The sequence below is a fragment of the Zonotrichia leucophrys genome, chromosome 23 (assembly GCF_028769735.1).
Source record: "Zonotrichia leucophrys gambelii isolate GWCS_2022_RI chromosome 23, RI_Zleu_2.0, whole genome shotgun sequence".
NCBI classification, from domain to species: Eukaryota; Metazoa; Chordata; class Aves; order Passeriformes; family Passerellidae; genus Zonotrichia; species Zonotrichia leucophrys.
The window spans coordinates 629,452-644,036 of record NC_088192.1 but is presented as its reverse complement, the minus strand read 5'-3'; the positions used below and the strand labels follow the sequence as shown (position 1 = coordinate 644,036).

Here is a 14,585-nt window from a genome sequence, read left to right as displayed (position 1 = left end):
ATATATCTATAACATATCTCTAATATCTATCTATAACTGAAAAATGCTATATTCTGCCACACCAGGAGCTGCTGCAGGGCATGCAGAGGAGCAGCCCCGCGGGTCCCTCGCACGTCTGGCACCCTTTCCTGCCATCACCGGGGACCTTCCCCCTTTGGGGCCGGGAGGCGCGGTCGGTGCGCGCTGCCCCCGCCGCCTTAAAGGCTGGGGCGGGCGGGGAGCGGCACGGGAGGCGCCCGCGGAGCCCCGGCCATGCAGCGCTGCCGCCTGCTCGCTCTGCTCGCCCTGCTCGCCCTGAGCCTGGTAAGCAGCCTGGTAAGCAGCATCTCCCTCTGATTGCTGCTCACACCCGCTGGGGTTGGGGTTTACCTTGGGCTCTGAGCGCTGTGAGCTCAGCCAGGGCTTCGTGCTGGGCTCCAAACGCTTCCACGTGGGGGTTTTTTGATGCTTTTCTTCACCTCGAGGGTATCACGCAGCTCTGTGAGGCTGGAAGGGCTCTCCAGCCCATTCTCCAGCCTCCGTAACCCCAGCAGGGCTCTCCAGCCCATCTTCCAACCCCTGTAGCACCAGCAGGGCTCTCCAGCCCACTCTCCAGCCCATTTTCCAGCTTTTCTAAGCCTGGCAGAGATCTCCAGCCTCTGTAACCCCAGCAGAGCTCTCCATCCCATTTTCCAGCCTCTCTAACCCCAACAGAGCTCTCCATCCCATTTTCCAGCCTCTGTAACCCCAGCAGGGCTCTCCATCCCATTTTCCAGCCTCTGTAACCCCAGCAGAACTCTCCAGCCCATCTCCCAGCCTTTCTAAGCCTGGCTCAGCTCCCCAGCCCATCTCCCAGCCTCTCCTGCAGCGGGGATGCTGAGCTGGAGGGGACTCAGGGCTTTGCTTTCCTCTCTGGGTTTTTTCCCTTCCTGCTGGGGCTCCATGGGCTGAGAGCAGGGCTGAGGGACATTGGGGCTCTCCTGGGTGTTAGGGATGAACCCACCAGCACTTTGGGGCAGCTTTTGGGATGATTTTTTTCCCCCTACAACGTGTTGGGGCCAGATCTGTCTGTGCTTATTTCACTCTGAAGCTCCCCACAGCTGGGCCCTGCTGCTACCTGCACGGGCTGCATTTACATTTTGGGATTACCCTCTGTAAAGGAGGCAAAGAGAGCAGAGTTTGGGCTCTGCTCCTGGTCCTTCCCCATCTCCAGAGGGCCCTGAGGAGGGGTGTAGGACAGACTGGGAAATGGAATTGCTTTTCCAGCAGTGTTGGAGAGGGAAAGGGGCTGCCCTGAGCTCACCCCCAGGCTGTGCTGCATCCCCAGCCCGGCTGCACCCCCTGATTGCCCAGCCCGGCCTCGGGGGTCCCTCCTGCCCCTGCCCCTCGCTCCCAGCACGGGGATTCCCCGCACCGAGCCCTTCTCGCTGCGCAGGGCCGTGCCCGACACCTCCTCACCACTTCCTCCGAGCGCGGGGCCGCTCCCCGCCCTGCGCTTCCCCTGGTGGCTGAAAGCCCCCGGTGAGCGGCCGGGACAGCGACTTCCCTCCCCGAGCCCAGGGACAGGCGCTGCAGGGTGAGGGGAACCTGCGGGGGCACAGACAGGCGGCTGTTTGTCTGTTTGTCCTGCCGGGGCTGGGCAGGGTGGGCTCTGGTGTGCCCTGCTCCTTTTGCCCCCAGGACCATCCTGGGCAAGGGATTTTACCCCCAGAACCCCCCTGCTCCTTTTGCCCCCAGGATTCCCTCCTGCTCCTTTTACCCCAGGACCCCCCTGCTCCTTTTGCCCCCAGGACCATCCTGGGAAGGGGATTTTGCCCCAGGACCCCCTGCTCCTTTTGCCCCCAGGCTTCCCCCCTGCTCCTTTTGCCCCCAGGACCATCCTGGGAAGGGGATTTTGCCCCAGGACCCCCTGGTCCTTTTGCCCCAGGACCACCCTGGCAGGGCTCTGGGGCTTTCACCGCCCTGCTCTGTTGGAGGGGTGCCTGAAGCTCTTTTCTCTGCCAGTCCCTCTGCCAGGCGAAGGAGGAGGACACGGCCAAGGATGACAAGGGGAAGGATGCGGTGTCCCCGCCGAAGAATGCTGCCCCGAGCAACGCCACGGCCATCAGCAGCGTGAGCGCGCCCGGCGCCAGCGCCCCGCTCCTGTCCGCGGCTCTGGGGGGGCTGGCGGCGCTGCTGCTGCACCTGCGCTGAGCCCGAGGGTCCTGCAGCCCCCCGAGACCCTCCCCAGGACGGCACCGCCCCCGTTCCCGCCGCTGGAAGCGTTCCCTGGCCCCGCCGAGCAATAAACGCTGGTGCCGCCATACAGGGCTTGTCTGCGCCTTCTCCCGGTTCGGTACCGGGGCTGCCGGGGGTGTGTGGGCGCAGAACCGGCCCCGTCCTGGGGCTTCAACCCTCGGGGATGGGGGAGTCGGAGGGGAGAAGGACCGGGACCCTCGAGCGAGCATCCCCCAAGCGGTCCCCGCCTGTCCCCCGGCGGTCCCCGAGCTCGGCTTGGCCGGTGCCTCCCTCCTCACAGTCCATGCCCAAGGAGCCGCCGGTGCCCGTGGGCACTAGAGGGCACTGGGATGCCATCCTGGCACCAGCATCGGGCTGCGGGAGCTGCCAGGCTGTGGGCACGACAAGGACAAGGACACCAGCCAGCCAGGCAGGGCTGTATCTTACACACGTACATAAATACAGTTCAGGGGGCAGGAACGCCTGTGGGGAGGGCCCTGCTGCTCTCCAGAGGGTGCCACGCTGGCCGTGTCCATGGCATCCTGCATGGGCCGTGCTCAGGCCTCCACGGAGGGAGGTGGGGTGGTACCCCCGTGATGGAGAGGATGGTGGTCATCCCCCACACCAGCAGCTGGGGCAGAGGAGCTGAGGATGCAGCGTGGATGGGTCTGAGGCCTCCTGCCCCCGTGTGGGGACGCTGGCACGGTGTCCCCATGCTGCCCTTGTCCCTCAGAGCACCTGGATGTCCCAGAGCTGCGTGGGTCTCTCCTCAGCCACGTCCCACACCACGGCGTGGTCCCGGTCGTAGCTGCGGCCGCCTGCAGAACAAGGGGAGGTTTGGGGAGGGCAAACCCAGCTCCTGATGGAAACACCCCCTCCTGGGGCATCCCTGGGCAAGCAGGGTGTGCGGGGCTGAGGGCTCACCCTTGATGTCCAGCACCATGTCCTCGAACATCTGGCTGTGGATCCGTCCCTGGCTGTCCACGCTCCAGGTCTGCCGCGGCAGCCGCGTCTCGGACCAGAGCACGGCCTTGGCGCCTTTCCCCGCCGGCCCGATCACCTGCAGGCTCATGGTGGGGGCCACCTGCAGGGGACACGGGCAGGGAGGGCCCTCTAGGGCGGCTGCATCTGTGCTGGGATGTGGGTGAGCAGGGGGAGCCCCTCGGTGAGAGGTGTGGGTGGTGAGGGGGATAAAAGCTCAGCAGGGAAGGCAGAGATGGCCTCACACCATCTCCAGGGGATGGAGATGATGGCTGTGCAGGTGAGTTGGATCCCCGGGAGAAGGCTGAGGGGTGGGGAGTGCCCAGAGGAGCCCTGCCAGGGCCTGCCCGGGTCCCCTGGGTGGTGCTGGCTGCCACTGCCCAGCCCTGACCTGGTTTTTGATCAGCCCGTCCTCGTAGTACCACACGGAGCTGCTCTGCTCGCTCAGGCTGGACACCACCACCCTGCCCGCCTTCATGTCCTCCACGTCGTCGGGCACCGAGAGGAGGAGCTGCAGCTCCCTGCTCCTGATGTGGAAATAGACCCTTCTCTGCAAGAGAGGAGCCTGGCTTGGCACCCCAAACCCTTCTCTGCAAGAGAGGAGCCTGGCTTTGCACCCCAAACCCTTCTCTGCAAGAGAGGAGCCTGGCCTTGTACCTACAGACCCTTCTCTGCAAGAGAGGAGCCTGGCTTGGCACCCAAACCCTTCTCTGCAAGAGAGGAGCTGGGCTTTGCACCCCAAACCCTTCTCTGCAAGAGAGGAGCTGGGCCTTGCACCCAAACCCATCTGGCTTTGCACCCCAGACCCGCCTGCCTGCAGCTCCTCACCCAGCTGGGGCTCTGGGAAGGAGGATCCTGCACTCAGAAAGGTTCTCCCCATTGTTCTCCCCCCCAGGATGTCCCCAGGTGTCCCCAGGGCGATGGCTGTGCCCGTGACCTGTCCCTGGCAGCTGGCACAGCTCACCACGCTGCCATGCTGTGTGTTTTACGAGGCATTGCCCACAGGGAGCATTTCACCACAAAGGCGGCCACTCCCAGGGTGGGGGACAGGAATGTGGGGTGACAGCACCGAGCTGGTGGCACCTTTCCCGTGCCAGAGCTGCCAGGATGCCCAGCTCCCCCAGCCCAGGGCTGGCAGCTCTGTGTCCATGTGAGCTTCGTGTCCCGGGGTTTTGGGCTCACCCCAGCAGGTGACACAGCCCTGTCCCCTCCCAAAGGCGCCCCTCACCTGGCGGATGGGGTAGAGGGAGCCCACGTGCTGCAGCCCGCTGTAGGTCAGCCAGTTGGTGATCTCAGTGCAGTCCAGCAGCCACTGCCGCCCTCGGAAATCACCGTGCTCGCACAGCACCCAGCTGGGGGACAGGGGGCACAGGATGGGGACAGGGGGGCACAGGACAGGGGACACAGGATGGGGACAGGGGACACAGGATGGGGACAGGGGGGCACAGGACAGGGGGCACAGGATGGGGACAGGGGACACCCAGGGGGACAGGGGGGCACAGGACAGGGACAGGGGACACCCAGGGGTCACTCACATCCCTCCTTTGACCCGCACGGACAGCACGTGGTTGTTGAAACCCTCGGCCTGCAGGCTCCGCACCTCGGCGTTGAGCTCGATCTCCTTCCCCTCGAAACACTCCAGGCCGTGCAGGAAGATGGAGGGCTCCGAGAAAAACTGTGGGATTGGGGGGAAAAGGGGGCAGTGAGGGGTCCTGGGGGGCTGAGGCAGAACTGGGAGTGCCCCTAAGAGGGGAAAAACATCAGGGAAGGGAAGGGAAGGGAAGGGAAGGGAAGGGAAGGGAAGGGAAGGGAAGGGAAGGGAAGGGAAGGGAAGGGAAGGGAAGGGAAGGGAAGGGAAGGGAAGGGAAGGGAAGGAAGGGAAGGGAAGGGAAGGGAAGGGAAGGGAAGGGAAGGAAGGGAAGGGAAGGGAAGGGAAGGGAAGGGAAGGGAAGGGAAGGGAAGGGAAGGGAAGGGCTCACCAGCGGAACTTTCCTCAAGGAGCAGATGGCGGTGGAGCACAGGCAGCCCATGGCACTGAGCGTGGGGTACTCGCCCTCGGACAGCACGTGCTGCTCCCCAGTGAAGTCCTGCCCGTCGAACAGGATCCAGCTGGTGGGGAGGACATTCCCGGGCTGACAGAGCTGTCATGGAGGGCACCCATCCCTCCCCAGCACCCCGACACCCCACCTGCCCCCACGGACTCGGCAGGAGCGCGGGGTGAAGGCTTCGGGCAGGGCACCCTGGTCCTCCTCAAAGGCCACGTGGTCCCCCAGGAAATCCGGCTCTGAGAAAAGCAGGATCTGGGGAGGGAGCACAGGGCTGAGTGAAGGGGCAAAGCATGCCCACCACCCCCCAAGGGGCTGCAGCCCCTCCCCATCAGCAACCCTACCTTGGAGACGAAGTGCAGGTTGTGTTCCCTGACCTGGAATCAAGCAGAGCGGGTCTGGTGGGGGTCTGGCTGTGACCCCACCAGCCCGGGGGGTGCCATGGGTTGGGGGCTGTCCCTCACCTGCAGGATGGGCTGTGCAGAGGCGATGTGGCAGTCGGTGGCACCCCAGTCCTCGCAGCTGCGGTACACGCCCTTCTCCAGGATGTACTGCTCCCCGGAGTAGTTGGGGCCCTCGTAGGCCACCCAGCTGTGGGGGGAGGTCAGTGCTGGCCCGTTCCCCCCTCACTCAGCCCCCATTTCCCCTGGCACACTCACACCCCGCTCAGCACGTGGATGGACTGTGTGACGCTGCCATAACCAGCCAGCCCCGTGTCGGGCAGCGCCTCGCTCAGCTCCACGCTCGCGCCCGCCTCGAAGTCCATGGCCTCAAACAGCACCAGGGCTGGCTCTGAGAAATCCTGCGGGGAGAAGGAGCCCCCCAGGCCCCAGGGTCTGTCAGGGGAAGGGGCTGTGGGCTGGGCACCCGCACAGTGAGCTCCTGCCTGGCTTTGGGCACCTAAAGCTGCCAAAGCTGCCAAACCTTGGCCTGGATAATTTTGGGGATCTCAAGCCTTGTCCAGCTGCCTGATGCAGGCAGGGACGGCTCCCTTTGGGGGTGAGGATGGGATGGGGGTGCCTGGCTCTCTCAAATCCCTTCCCCAGCCATTCCCAGCCTTTCCTCACCGTCCGGATGAGCCGCAGGGACACCAGCTCCGGGCTGTAGCCGCCCCAGTGCCTCCAGTCCTGGTACTCCCCTTCCTCCAGCAGGTACTGGTGGCCACGGAATCCCTCCTTCTCGTAGCCAACCCAGCTGTGGCACAGGCAGACGGGCGCTGAGGACTCCAGAGCGTTTCCACGTGCTGGGGCACGGGGGCACCATGCACAGCCTCTCCCCCAGGTGCCCCAGAGCCATTCCACAGCCCTTCCCAGGGGTGGCCGTCACCTTCCCGGCCCTGCCCTCCCCGTGGCACTCACCAGCCCCCCAGGACACGCAGGGAGCCCACGGTGGGCAGGGCTGCCTCGGGCACGCGCCTCAGGTCGTAGATGTCTCTGCTGACGGTGAAGCTGCGGCCCTGGAAAGCTGCAGCCTCATAGATCAGCACCTGGGGACAGGTGAGGAAGGTGAGGAGGGGACAAGGCGGGGTGAGGATGGTCCCAGGGCCAGCCCAGGGTTGCTGGGAGCTGCCCCAGAGCTCACCTGAGGCTCACCAGGTCTCTCCACGACGGGGCAGCCCTGGAAGGAGAAGGAGCCCCAGTGAGGCTGTGGTGGCAGGAGGAGACATTGCAGGGACATCTGCTGCCACCCTACAGAGCCTGAGCTGGTTTTGGCTCATTTTCATTCAAGAAGCCCTTTTGGAGCTTTCCCTCACCCCTGACCCACAGGAGCACTTCCCAAAGCCACGTTTGGCCTGTTCCCACACCGTGATCTCACTGATGGAGCCAGGAGCTGCCAGAACCCACTCACAGCTGGACACAGCACCCCAGGAGCCGGCACTCACCAGCCTGATGGGGTGCATGGAGCAGATGGACGGCTCCTTTGCTCCCCACGCCTTCAAATTGGGGTACCCGCCCGGCTCCAGAACGTAGGGATCGTCATCAAAGAAAGGTTTGGAGTAAAGCAGCCACCTGCGGATGGGGAAAGGCGTCACCCCCTGTTCCTGTCTGTGCCTGAGCCCACCTGGGGATGGGGAAAGGTGTCACCCCCTGTTCCTGTCTGTGCCCACCTGGGGATGGGGAAAGGCGTCACCCCCCGCCCCCGTCAGTGCCCGAGCCCACCCGCAGCCCCCAGCCCCGGGTCCCCTCACAGGCCCGAGTGCACGATGATGGAGGCGGCCGCCAGCGCCTGGCCCTGCTCGCGGGTGTCCTCGGCCGAGCCGCTGAAGCGGAGCCGGGCGCCCTCTCCGTTCTCCTGGGCGAACAGGCTGATCTGGGGCGTGCGGTAATCCTGCGGGGACGCGACAGCGTTCGGGCCCCGCTCCTCTGCCCGGGGACAGCGCTGGGGGCTCCGGGGGTCCCGGCACTCACCCGCACCACCCGCTTGAAGGAGCCGATGCGGAACGGGCGGCTGCCGCGGGGGTGCCCGCTGTGCCCGCTGTCCCCGCTGTCCCCGTACGCCGTCCAGGGGTTGTCGATCTCCACATCCCCTTCGGCCAGGACGCATTTGCGCCCTCGGAACCGCGGCTTCTCGTACATCACCCACCTGCGAGCGCCGTGGGGGCGACACGGGGGAGACCCGGCGTTACCGGAGCCCCCCGGGGCAGAGCGTGGGTGGGGACTGGCTGCCGGTAATTAACAGCGCGCCGGTAATTAGCACGGGCAGCACGGGCCCTCCCGAAGCCCGGGCTGCCCTCCCCGGTGTCCCGGCCCCGCCGCTGTCCCTGCCGTCCGTACCCGCCGCGGATGACTCGGATGGAGATGGTGTGGGACAGCTCCCAGGACGTGGCGTCGGGGATGTCGTCCCAGATCTCCCGTTTGTGCCCCGCGAAGCCGGCCTCGGAGTACAGGATGATCTGGGAAGGGTGACACGGCTGCCACACCGCCCTGCCCGGCCCGGCCCGGCCAGCCCAGCCCGGCCCCACCGCCCTCCCCGTACCTTGCCGGGTCTTGTGTTGATCTTCAAGCCCTCCTTATCGTCCTGCAGTGGAGAGCCCGGGGGTCGGGCGGGTGAGGAGCGCGGGGGGAGCTCGGCTGCCGCAGCCATGTCCCCGCAGCCTCGCGTCTGGCGTCTGCCAGGCCCTCCCACCGCCCCGGGCAGCCACACCTGAGCGAGCATTCCTGCCCTGCCGGGGATCGGCGTCCCGTCTGCCCCCGACCCTCCTGTGACCCGCCCGGGACCCTCCTGTCACCTGCCCGGGACCCTCCCAGCAGCCGTGGTGACACCCTCGCATCCCTTGACCTCGTATCCCTCATCCCAGTATCTCCCATCACCATCCCAGTGCCCTCCCATCCCCATCCCAGTATCTCCCATCACCATCCCAGTATCTCCCATCCCCATCCCAGTGCCCTCCCATCCCCATCCCAGTGCCCTCCCATCACCATCCCAATGCCTGCACTCTCCCCCACGGCCTCTCTGACCGGAGAGGAAGCACCAGCCCCATTTTGGGAGCAGGACAGGATGCTGCAGGGTTCACGCCCCCCGCCCCCGGGGAAGAAGAGCATTCCCCAGGGCTGGATTCCCCAGGATTCACTCACCAGGACAGGCTCGAGGCTCAGGGTCACGCTGCCCTCTGGCTCCTCGGGGACAGCAGGGACAGAGCCCGGGCTCAGCGCTCCCAGCACGGCCACCTCGGGGCCAGCAGGGCCCAGCCCGTTGTGGTGCCCGGGGCAGGCTGGCTCCGAGCCCCCGGCGCCGGGGCACACGAAGCGGCCGTAGAGCACGCTCTTGTCCAGGCGGGAGTAGGGCTTGCCCTCCTCAGCCCCGGCTGCCCGCTGCTCCAAGAAGTGCGACAGCAGCGCCATGCCCTTGAGGACGTTCCCTCGGAAGGGCGCGCTGCTCTCGCCCGCCGCTTTGTTGTTCTCATCCTGTGCCAGCGAGCCCCCCTCCACCCACCCCTCACCCCCCACGCCATTCCCGGGCACCCCCCGGCGGCTCCCCGCGGCCGCCCGCTCCTCGGGGCTCAGGTAGGGGTTCTCGATCTCCTCCTCCTCCTCCTCCTCGGGGGGCTCGTGGGGCCGCGCCGGGGCCGGACCCCGCTCCAGCAGCTCCCGCAGGGCCTGGGGCAGGGGCAGGGCCAGGGGGGCGCGGGGGGCCACGCGGTGCTCGTGGATGGGCGGCAGGGCAGCGCAGCGCCCCAGCGCCGACGGCCGCGGCTGCCGCGGGGCTTTGGGCGCCTTGCGCATCTCCGAGGGCTCCATGTTCCGCAGCGTGTCCACCAAGATCTCCATGTCCACCAGCAGCTCGGGGTCCTCCTCGCTCGCGTCCGGGGGGCTCTCGGCCGGGGGTTCGGGCGCTGGGGGCTCGCTGGGGGGCTCTGGGGTGCTCTCAGGCTTTTGGGGGTCTCCCATCGTCTCATCCCCCTCCAGCTCAATCTCAGCCTTGGCTGATGCCGCTGTTTCAGATGAAGGCTCTGGACCATCGCTCTCCTCTGAGGGGGGGGTCTCGGGGGTGCTGCCAGCCCCCGGGGGGCTCTCTGTCCTCGCTGGCGTGGCTGGCATGGTGCCATCCAGGTCTGCCACGCTGCCCTCACCCGTGCCAGCCGGAGCAGCCTGGCCAGCCGAGGGACCCTGCGGGGAGCAGCTCACGCTGCTTTGGGGGTCCCCGGGCCTGTCCCCGGCCCCCGGAGCCGCCTCCACCGGAGCCGCCTCCGCCGGCGCGGGCTCGGCTTGTGCTGAGTCCTTCTCCTCGGGAGATGCCTCCTCCGGGGGCCCAGCGGCCTCTGCGCTGCCAGGTGAGCTCTCCGAGCCCTCTGCAGCCCCCGCAGAGCCGCTGCCCTCCTGCCCGGGGCTGTCCCGCCGTGCCGAGGCCGCGGTGGTCCCGGCAGTGCCGAGTGTCCCGTTCGGAGCCCCCCGTCCCTCCGCGTCCCTGCCGGTCCGCAGCACGGTGACCTGCCGGGCCCTGGGCAGGGCGGGGGCGCCGCCGGCCTTGGCGGCACCGGGGGCACCGGGCCCGTCCCCGGGAGCCGCCGCGGGGCGCTCGGCGGGGCCCGTGGGCAGCAGGGTGCCGTGCACGTAGCTCTCCCGGTGCACCGGCACCTCCGGGCCGGGGGAGCCGTCCCCGCCGGGCCCCGCCTTGCCCCGCTCGTCCTGGCGCCGGGGCCGCTGCGCCGGGGCATAGACCTGCGAGAAGATGGGGCCGTGAGCCGTGAAGCCCTTGCGGAGACCGGCGGAGGACGGGGGCTCCCGGTGGGCCGGGGCGGCGGGGCCGGAGCCCGTCTTCTTCTCCACGATCTCCCTCTCCCAGGCCTGCAGCAGCAGGGACACGCGGGACGGGCTCCCGTCCCGGCCCCGGGGGCTCTCCAGGCGCCGCGACACCAGCGAGACCTTCTGGAAGCGGGAGCGGCCCTCGGGGGCGGCCGCGGCCCCCGGCTTCATGCTGAGCTCCGCGCTGGAGATGAAGGCTCGGCTCTTGCTGTGCCGGAACGGCGGATCCATGCCGGGGAACCGGGCAGGGCACGGCTCCGGTCCCGCGGTGCTCCCCGCGCTGCCGGGCTCAGCCCCCGCGGCCGCCGCGCTGGGCAGGCAGAGCTGCGGGGAGAAAAGGGGTCTGGGAGAGCAGGGAACAACCCCAAACCGCGGGGCCCAAAGCGGCCTTTAACCCCCCCAGACCTCCCTGTGATCCTGGGGGACATTTTGGGGTCACAGGAGGCGGCTTTGGGGCTCCTCGTGATGCTCATTTGGGGTGTGGGGGCACCGTGGCTCCTGAGCCTGGGGGTCTCAGGTGAGCCTGGGGGTTTCAGGTGAGCCTGGTGGGGCACAGGTGAGCGTGCCGGGGCCCAGGTGAGCGTGCAGAATGCAGCCGGGCCGTGCCGTGCCCCGAGCTGCGGGATGAGTCAGGCGGGCAGCAGGGCTGCGCCGAGTCAGCAAAAGCAGCAAACAAACAGGCCCAGAAAACAACAGGGAAGCGGCTCCGTGGGGGAAAGGGCTGGCTGGGATCGGGAGCAGGGCTGGGAGGAGGAGGAGGCCTGAGCAGCTCCATCCCCTGACCCTTCCCTGTGTCTGCCTGGGATTTCTGCGTCCTCCTCTGCAGCTCCACGAGGAAACGAGCTGGAATAATCCCCCAGAGCTCACCCCCGGCCCGAGATTGTCCCCAGCTCTCAGCTCCCTCTCCTGGCATTGCTGCTGCAGGGTGGGCATGGCTCTGCTCCCCGGGGCCCAGGGCAGGGGACAGGGACACCGTGCCACCTCAGCCGGGGGGATGTGCCGTGCTGTGGGCACATGCCTGCCCAGAAAGGTTTTATTGCTGGTTTGGGGCTGGGAAGCAGCTGACACAGCAGGAGCTGGGGAGGGAGCTGGCAGGGCACCCACGTCCCAGTGTCTCCCAGTTCGGAGCTGTCACCGCCCAGCTGGGGGCAGTGGCGGGGATTTGGGGTCAGCCCGAGGACAGGCTGGGATTAATGTCCCTATCCAGGAATGGGGACACCTCCCTGCACAGATCCAGGGGGGACACCTCGGGAGAGGAGCTCACCCTGCAGCAGCCGGCTGGGACCAATCCAGCCCTGCCAGGCTGGGTTTCCCCAGCCCCAGGGGGATCAGGGGCCGGGGGCAGGCGGGGAAGCGCTGGGTACAGGCAGCTGCCTGCCCCTGCTGCCAGCCCTCCCGAGCCTGCCCTCCCCGGCCCAGCAGGTCTTTCCAGAACAGATAGGAAGAGTTTGTGTCATTTCTCCGGAGGGCGATGAGACCTCGTCTGGGGCGGCCAGCGCCGCTGGAGGCTGGGACCAGCCTGGGTGGGGCTGCACAGCCGCCACATGGCCACAGCTGGGTCCCCAGGGCCACAGCTGGGTGCCCAGGGCCACAGCTGGGTGCCCAGGGCCATGGCATTCGCCAGTGGAAGGGGGATGGATGCACTGGCCGTGCCCGTGGCTGCAGGACAGCACAGGGACACAGGGACAGACACAGGGACAGACACAGGGACAGACACAGGGACAGACACAGGGACAGACACAGGGACAGGGATGCTGGCTCCGTGCTAGGGGGAGGGAGCACCTGCTGACTCAGCATCCCGCCTCTCACCTGGAGCTGCATTTCCGAACATCTCCAGGTCTGTCTTTCCCATCCCACCCCATCCCTTCTGCTGGCTCCCCCCTGAGCCCCCAGGACCTGGGAAAGGAGCCCACCCAGAGCCCAGCTCCGCCCCAGCACTTTCTGTTTCTGCTCAAGCCGTTCCCACTGCAGCAATGGGTCAAGGACACGAGGACGCAAGGACAGGAGGACAAGAGCCTGCAGCTCCCCGGCTGCCGCTGCCGGCCATCCCCGCCTGCCCGGGCGTGCCAGGCTGCATCCAGCGCTGTTGCCACACCGGGGCACCCAGCGCGGCTCTAATTGATCCCCTTCGGCCAAGCCGCGCCGCTGACCTGGTTTGCTGCCTCCCGTCACCCCAAAGGGTCCCCCAGCGCCCGAGCCAAAGGCACGAGGTGCTGTTCAATGTTCAGCAGGGACGGAGGGGACGGAGGGGCCGGTGAGCGCGGACTGGGCCGAGCCTGCGCCAGCGCCGGGCTGAGTTCTGTCCCCGCTGGCTGAGCGGACCTGCCACCTTCAGGAGAATCGGGGACCTGGGCTGGGCGGCTCAGGGTCACGGCGAGGGCAGGGGAGCCCCGGCCCCGCTCGCTGCCCCTGTCCTGCCGGGCCATGGCCAGCCCTGTGGCACGGAGGGGGACAGAGGTGACAGGAGAGCCCCGCTGCACCCTCAGCCCGGGTCCTGCAGGCGGGCAGCAGCCGCAGCTCTCTCCGGCACCTCTCGGGATGCACTGTGGTGTCAGGAGCTGGATTACACCCCCGCAGCCCCCCCAAATTCAGGCACCGACTGTGAGAGGGTCAGAGCTGGGCTCAGCCCCCACCTGCCGGCCCCGTTCCCGTGGGGGGCAGCGGGACGGGAGCCCCGGAGCCCGAACCCCGAACCCCTTCCGTGCCTGCCCCAACCAGCCGGGCTAGCCCGGTGCCCCGCACCCCCGGTACCTGCCGGCCGAGGGTCCCGCCGTGCCGGGTTCTGAGCCGTGCCGGGCCGTGCCGTTCCGTGCCGCGCCGAGCGGGCTCGCGGGGCTGCTCTGTGCACACCGCACAGCTGGGCGGACCGGCAGAGTCACCCCGAGCACCCAGCCCTGAGCACCCAGCCCTGGCATTCCTCAGGTGCTGACAGCCGGGGAGCCGGTCAGGCTGGTTCCAGACCCGGCTCCCCCGTTCGCTCCGACTCAGCAGCGCCGCAGGCAGCGCAGCCGGCCTGGGTGGCTCTGGGCCCCCCCCGCTCTGTCCCACCGCCCACCGAGCCATGGAACCTCGGAGGGGACACCGGCGACGGCTCTGTCCCCTCGCCTCCGGCCAGCGAGGGGCTGCAGCAGGGCCGGGGGGCTGGCAGGGTCCCTGCAGGGCAATGGGGGGCTGGCAGGGTCCCTGCAGGGCAGTGAGGGGCTGGCAGGGTCCCGGCAGGGCAATGGGGGGCTGGCAGGGTCCCAGCAGGGCAATGAGGGGCTGGCAGGGTCCCGGCAGGGCAGTGAGGGGCTGGCAGGGTCCCTGCAGGGCAATGGGGGGCTGGCAGGGTCCCGGCAGGGCAATGGGGGGCTGGCAGGGTCCCGGCAGGGCAGTGAGGGGGCTGGCAGGGTCCCTGCAGGGCAATGGGGGGCTGGCAGGGTCCCGGCAGGGCAGTGAGGGGCTGGCAGGGTCTCTGCAGGGCAGTGAGGGCTGGCAGGGTCCCGGCAGGGCAATGGGGGGCTGGCAGGTCCTTGCAGGGCAGTGAGGGGGCTGGCAGGGTCCCGCAGGGCAATGGGGGGCTGGCAGGGTCCCGGCAGGGCAGTGAGGGCTGGCAGGGTCTCTGCAGGGCAGTGAGGGGCTGGCAGGGTCCCTGCAGGGCAATGGGGGACTGGCAGGTCCCGGCAGGGCAATGAGGGGGCTGGCAGGGTCTCTGCAGGGCAGTGAGGGGCTGGCAGGGTCCCGGCAGGGCAGTGAGGGGCTGGCAGGGCAATGGGGGGCTGGCAGGGTCCCTGCAGGGCAGTGAGGGGCTGGCAGGGTCTCTGCAGGGCAGTGAGGGGCTGGGGGCGCCCCGGCTCGATCCTCGGGGGTCCCACACGAAGCCCCCAGCGCGTTCCCGAGGGGCTCCGAACGCGGGGACACCCCCAGGCCTGAGGGGCTCTCGAGGGGCTCCACACGGGCTCGGGGAGGGGGCGCACACCCCAATAGCCCTGGCCCACCCTGAGCCTGACCCGGGGCGCGGGGCCCGTCCCGGCAGGGCTGGGAGCGCAGCAGGGCCGGCCCTGCCCTCCCCGTGCCCGCTGGGTGCCAGCCCCTGCCCGGGGCCACCACTCCCGGCTCGGCCCGGCCCGGGAGCCTCCCC

General features: G+C 68.4%; 1 protein-coding gene across 1 annotated transcript; it reads right to left on the bottom strand.

Annotated features, from left to right (window-relative positions):
- Nucleotides 1–2,925: 2,925 nt before the first annotated feature.
- Nucleotides 2,926–10,696, bottom strand: CRYBG2 (crystallin beta-gamma domain containing 2). Its single transcript, XM_064731721.1, has 19 exons — nt 8,798–10,696; nt 8,199–8,240; nt 7,997–8,115; nt 7,631–7,805; nt 7,411–7,550; nt 7,105–7,231; nt 6,804–6,839; nt 6,581–6,708; nt 6,290–6,416; nt 5,882–6,024; nt 5,687–5,813; nt 5,567–5,599; nt 5,365–5,477; nt 5,157–5,286; nt 4,713–4,852; nt 4,406–4,529; nt 3,569–3,727; nt 3,121–3,280; nt 2,926–3,014 (listed from the first exon to the last, which is right to left on the bottom strand). The coding sequence occupies exons 1-19, from the start codon at nt 10,694–10,696 to the stop codon at nt 2,926–2,928; spliced, it is 4,011 nt and encodes a 1,336-aa protein (XP_064587791.1).
- Nucleotides 10,697–14,585: the final 3,889 nt, after the last annotated feature.

Coding starts and splice junctions, on each gene's coding strand:
- CRYBG2 (XM_064731721.1), bottom strand. CDS start 10,696: ATGGATCCGCCGTTCCGGCACAGCAAGAGCCGAGCCTTCATCTCCAGC. Junction 7,551..7,630: donor CCTTCAAGCGGGTGGTGCGG/GTGAGTGCCGGG, acceptor GCGTCCCCGCAG/GATTACCGCACGCCCCAGAT. Junction 4,853..5,156: donor CCTTGAGGAAAGTTCCGCTG/GTGAGCCCTTCC, acceptor CCAATCCCACAG/TTTTTCTCGGAGCCCTCCAT.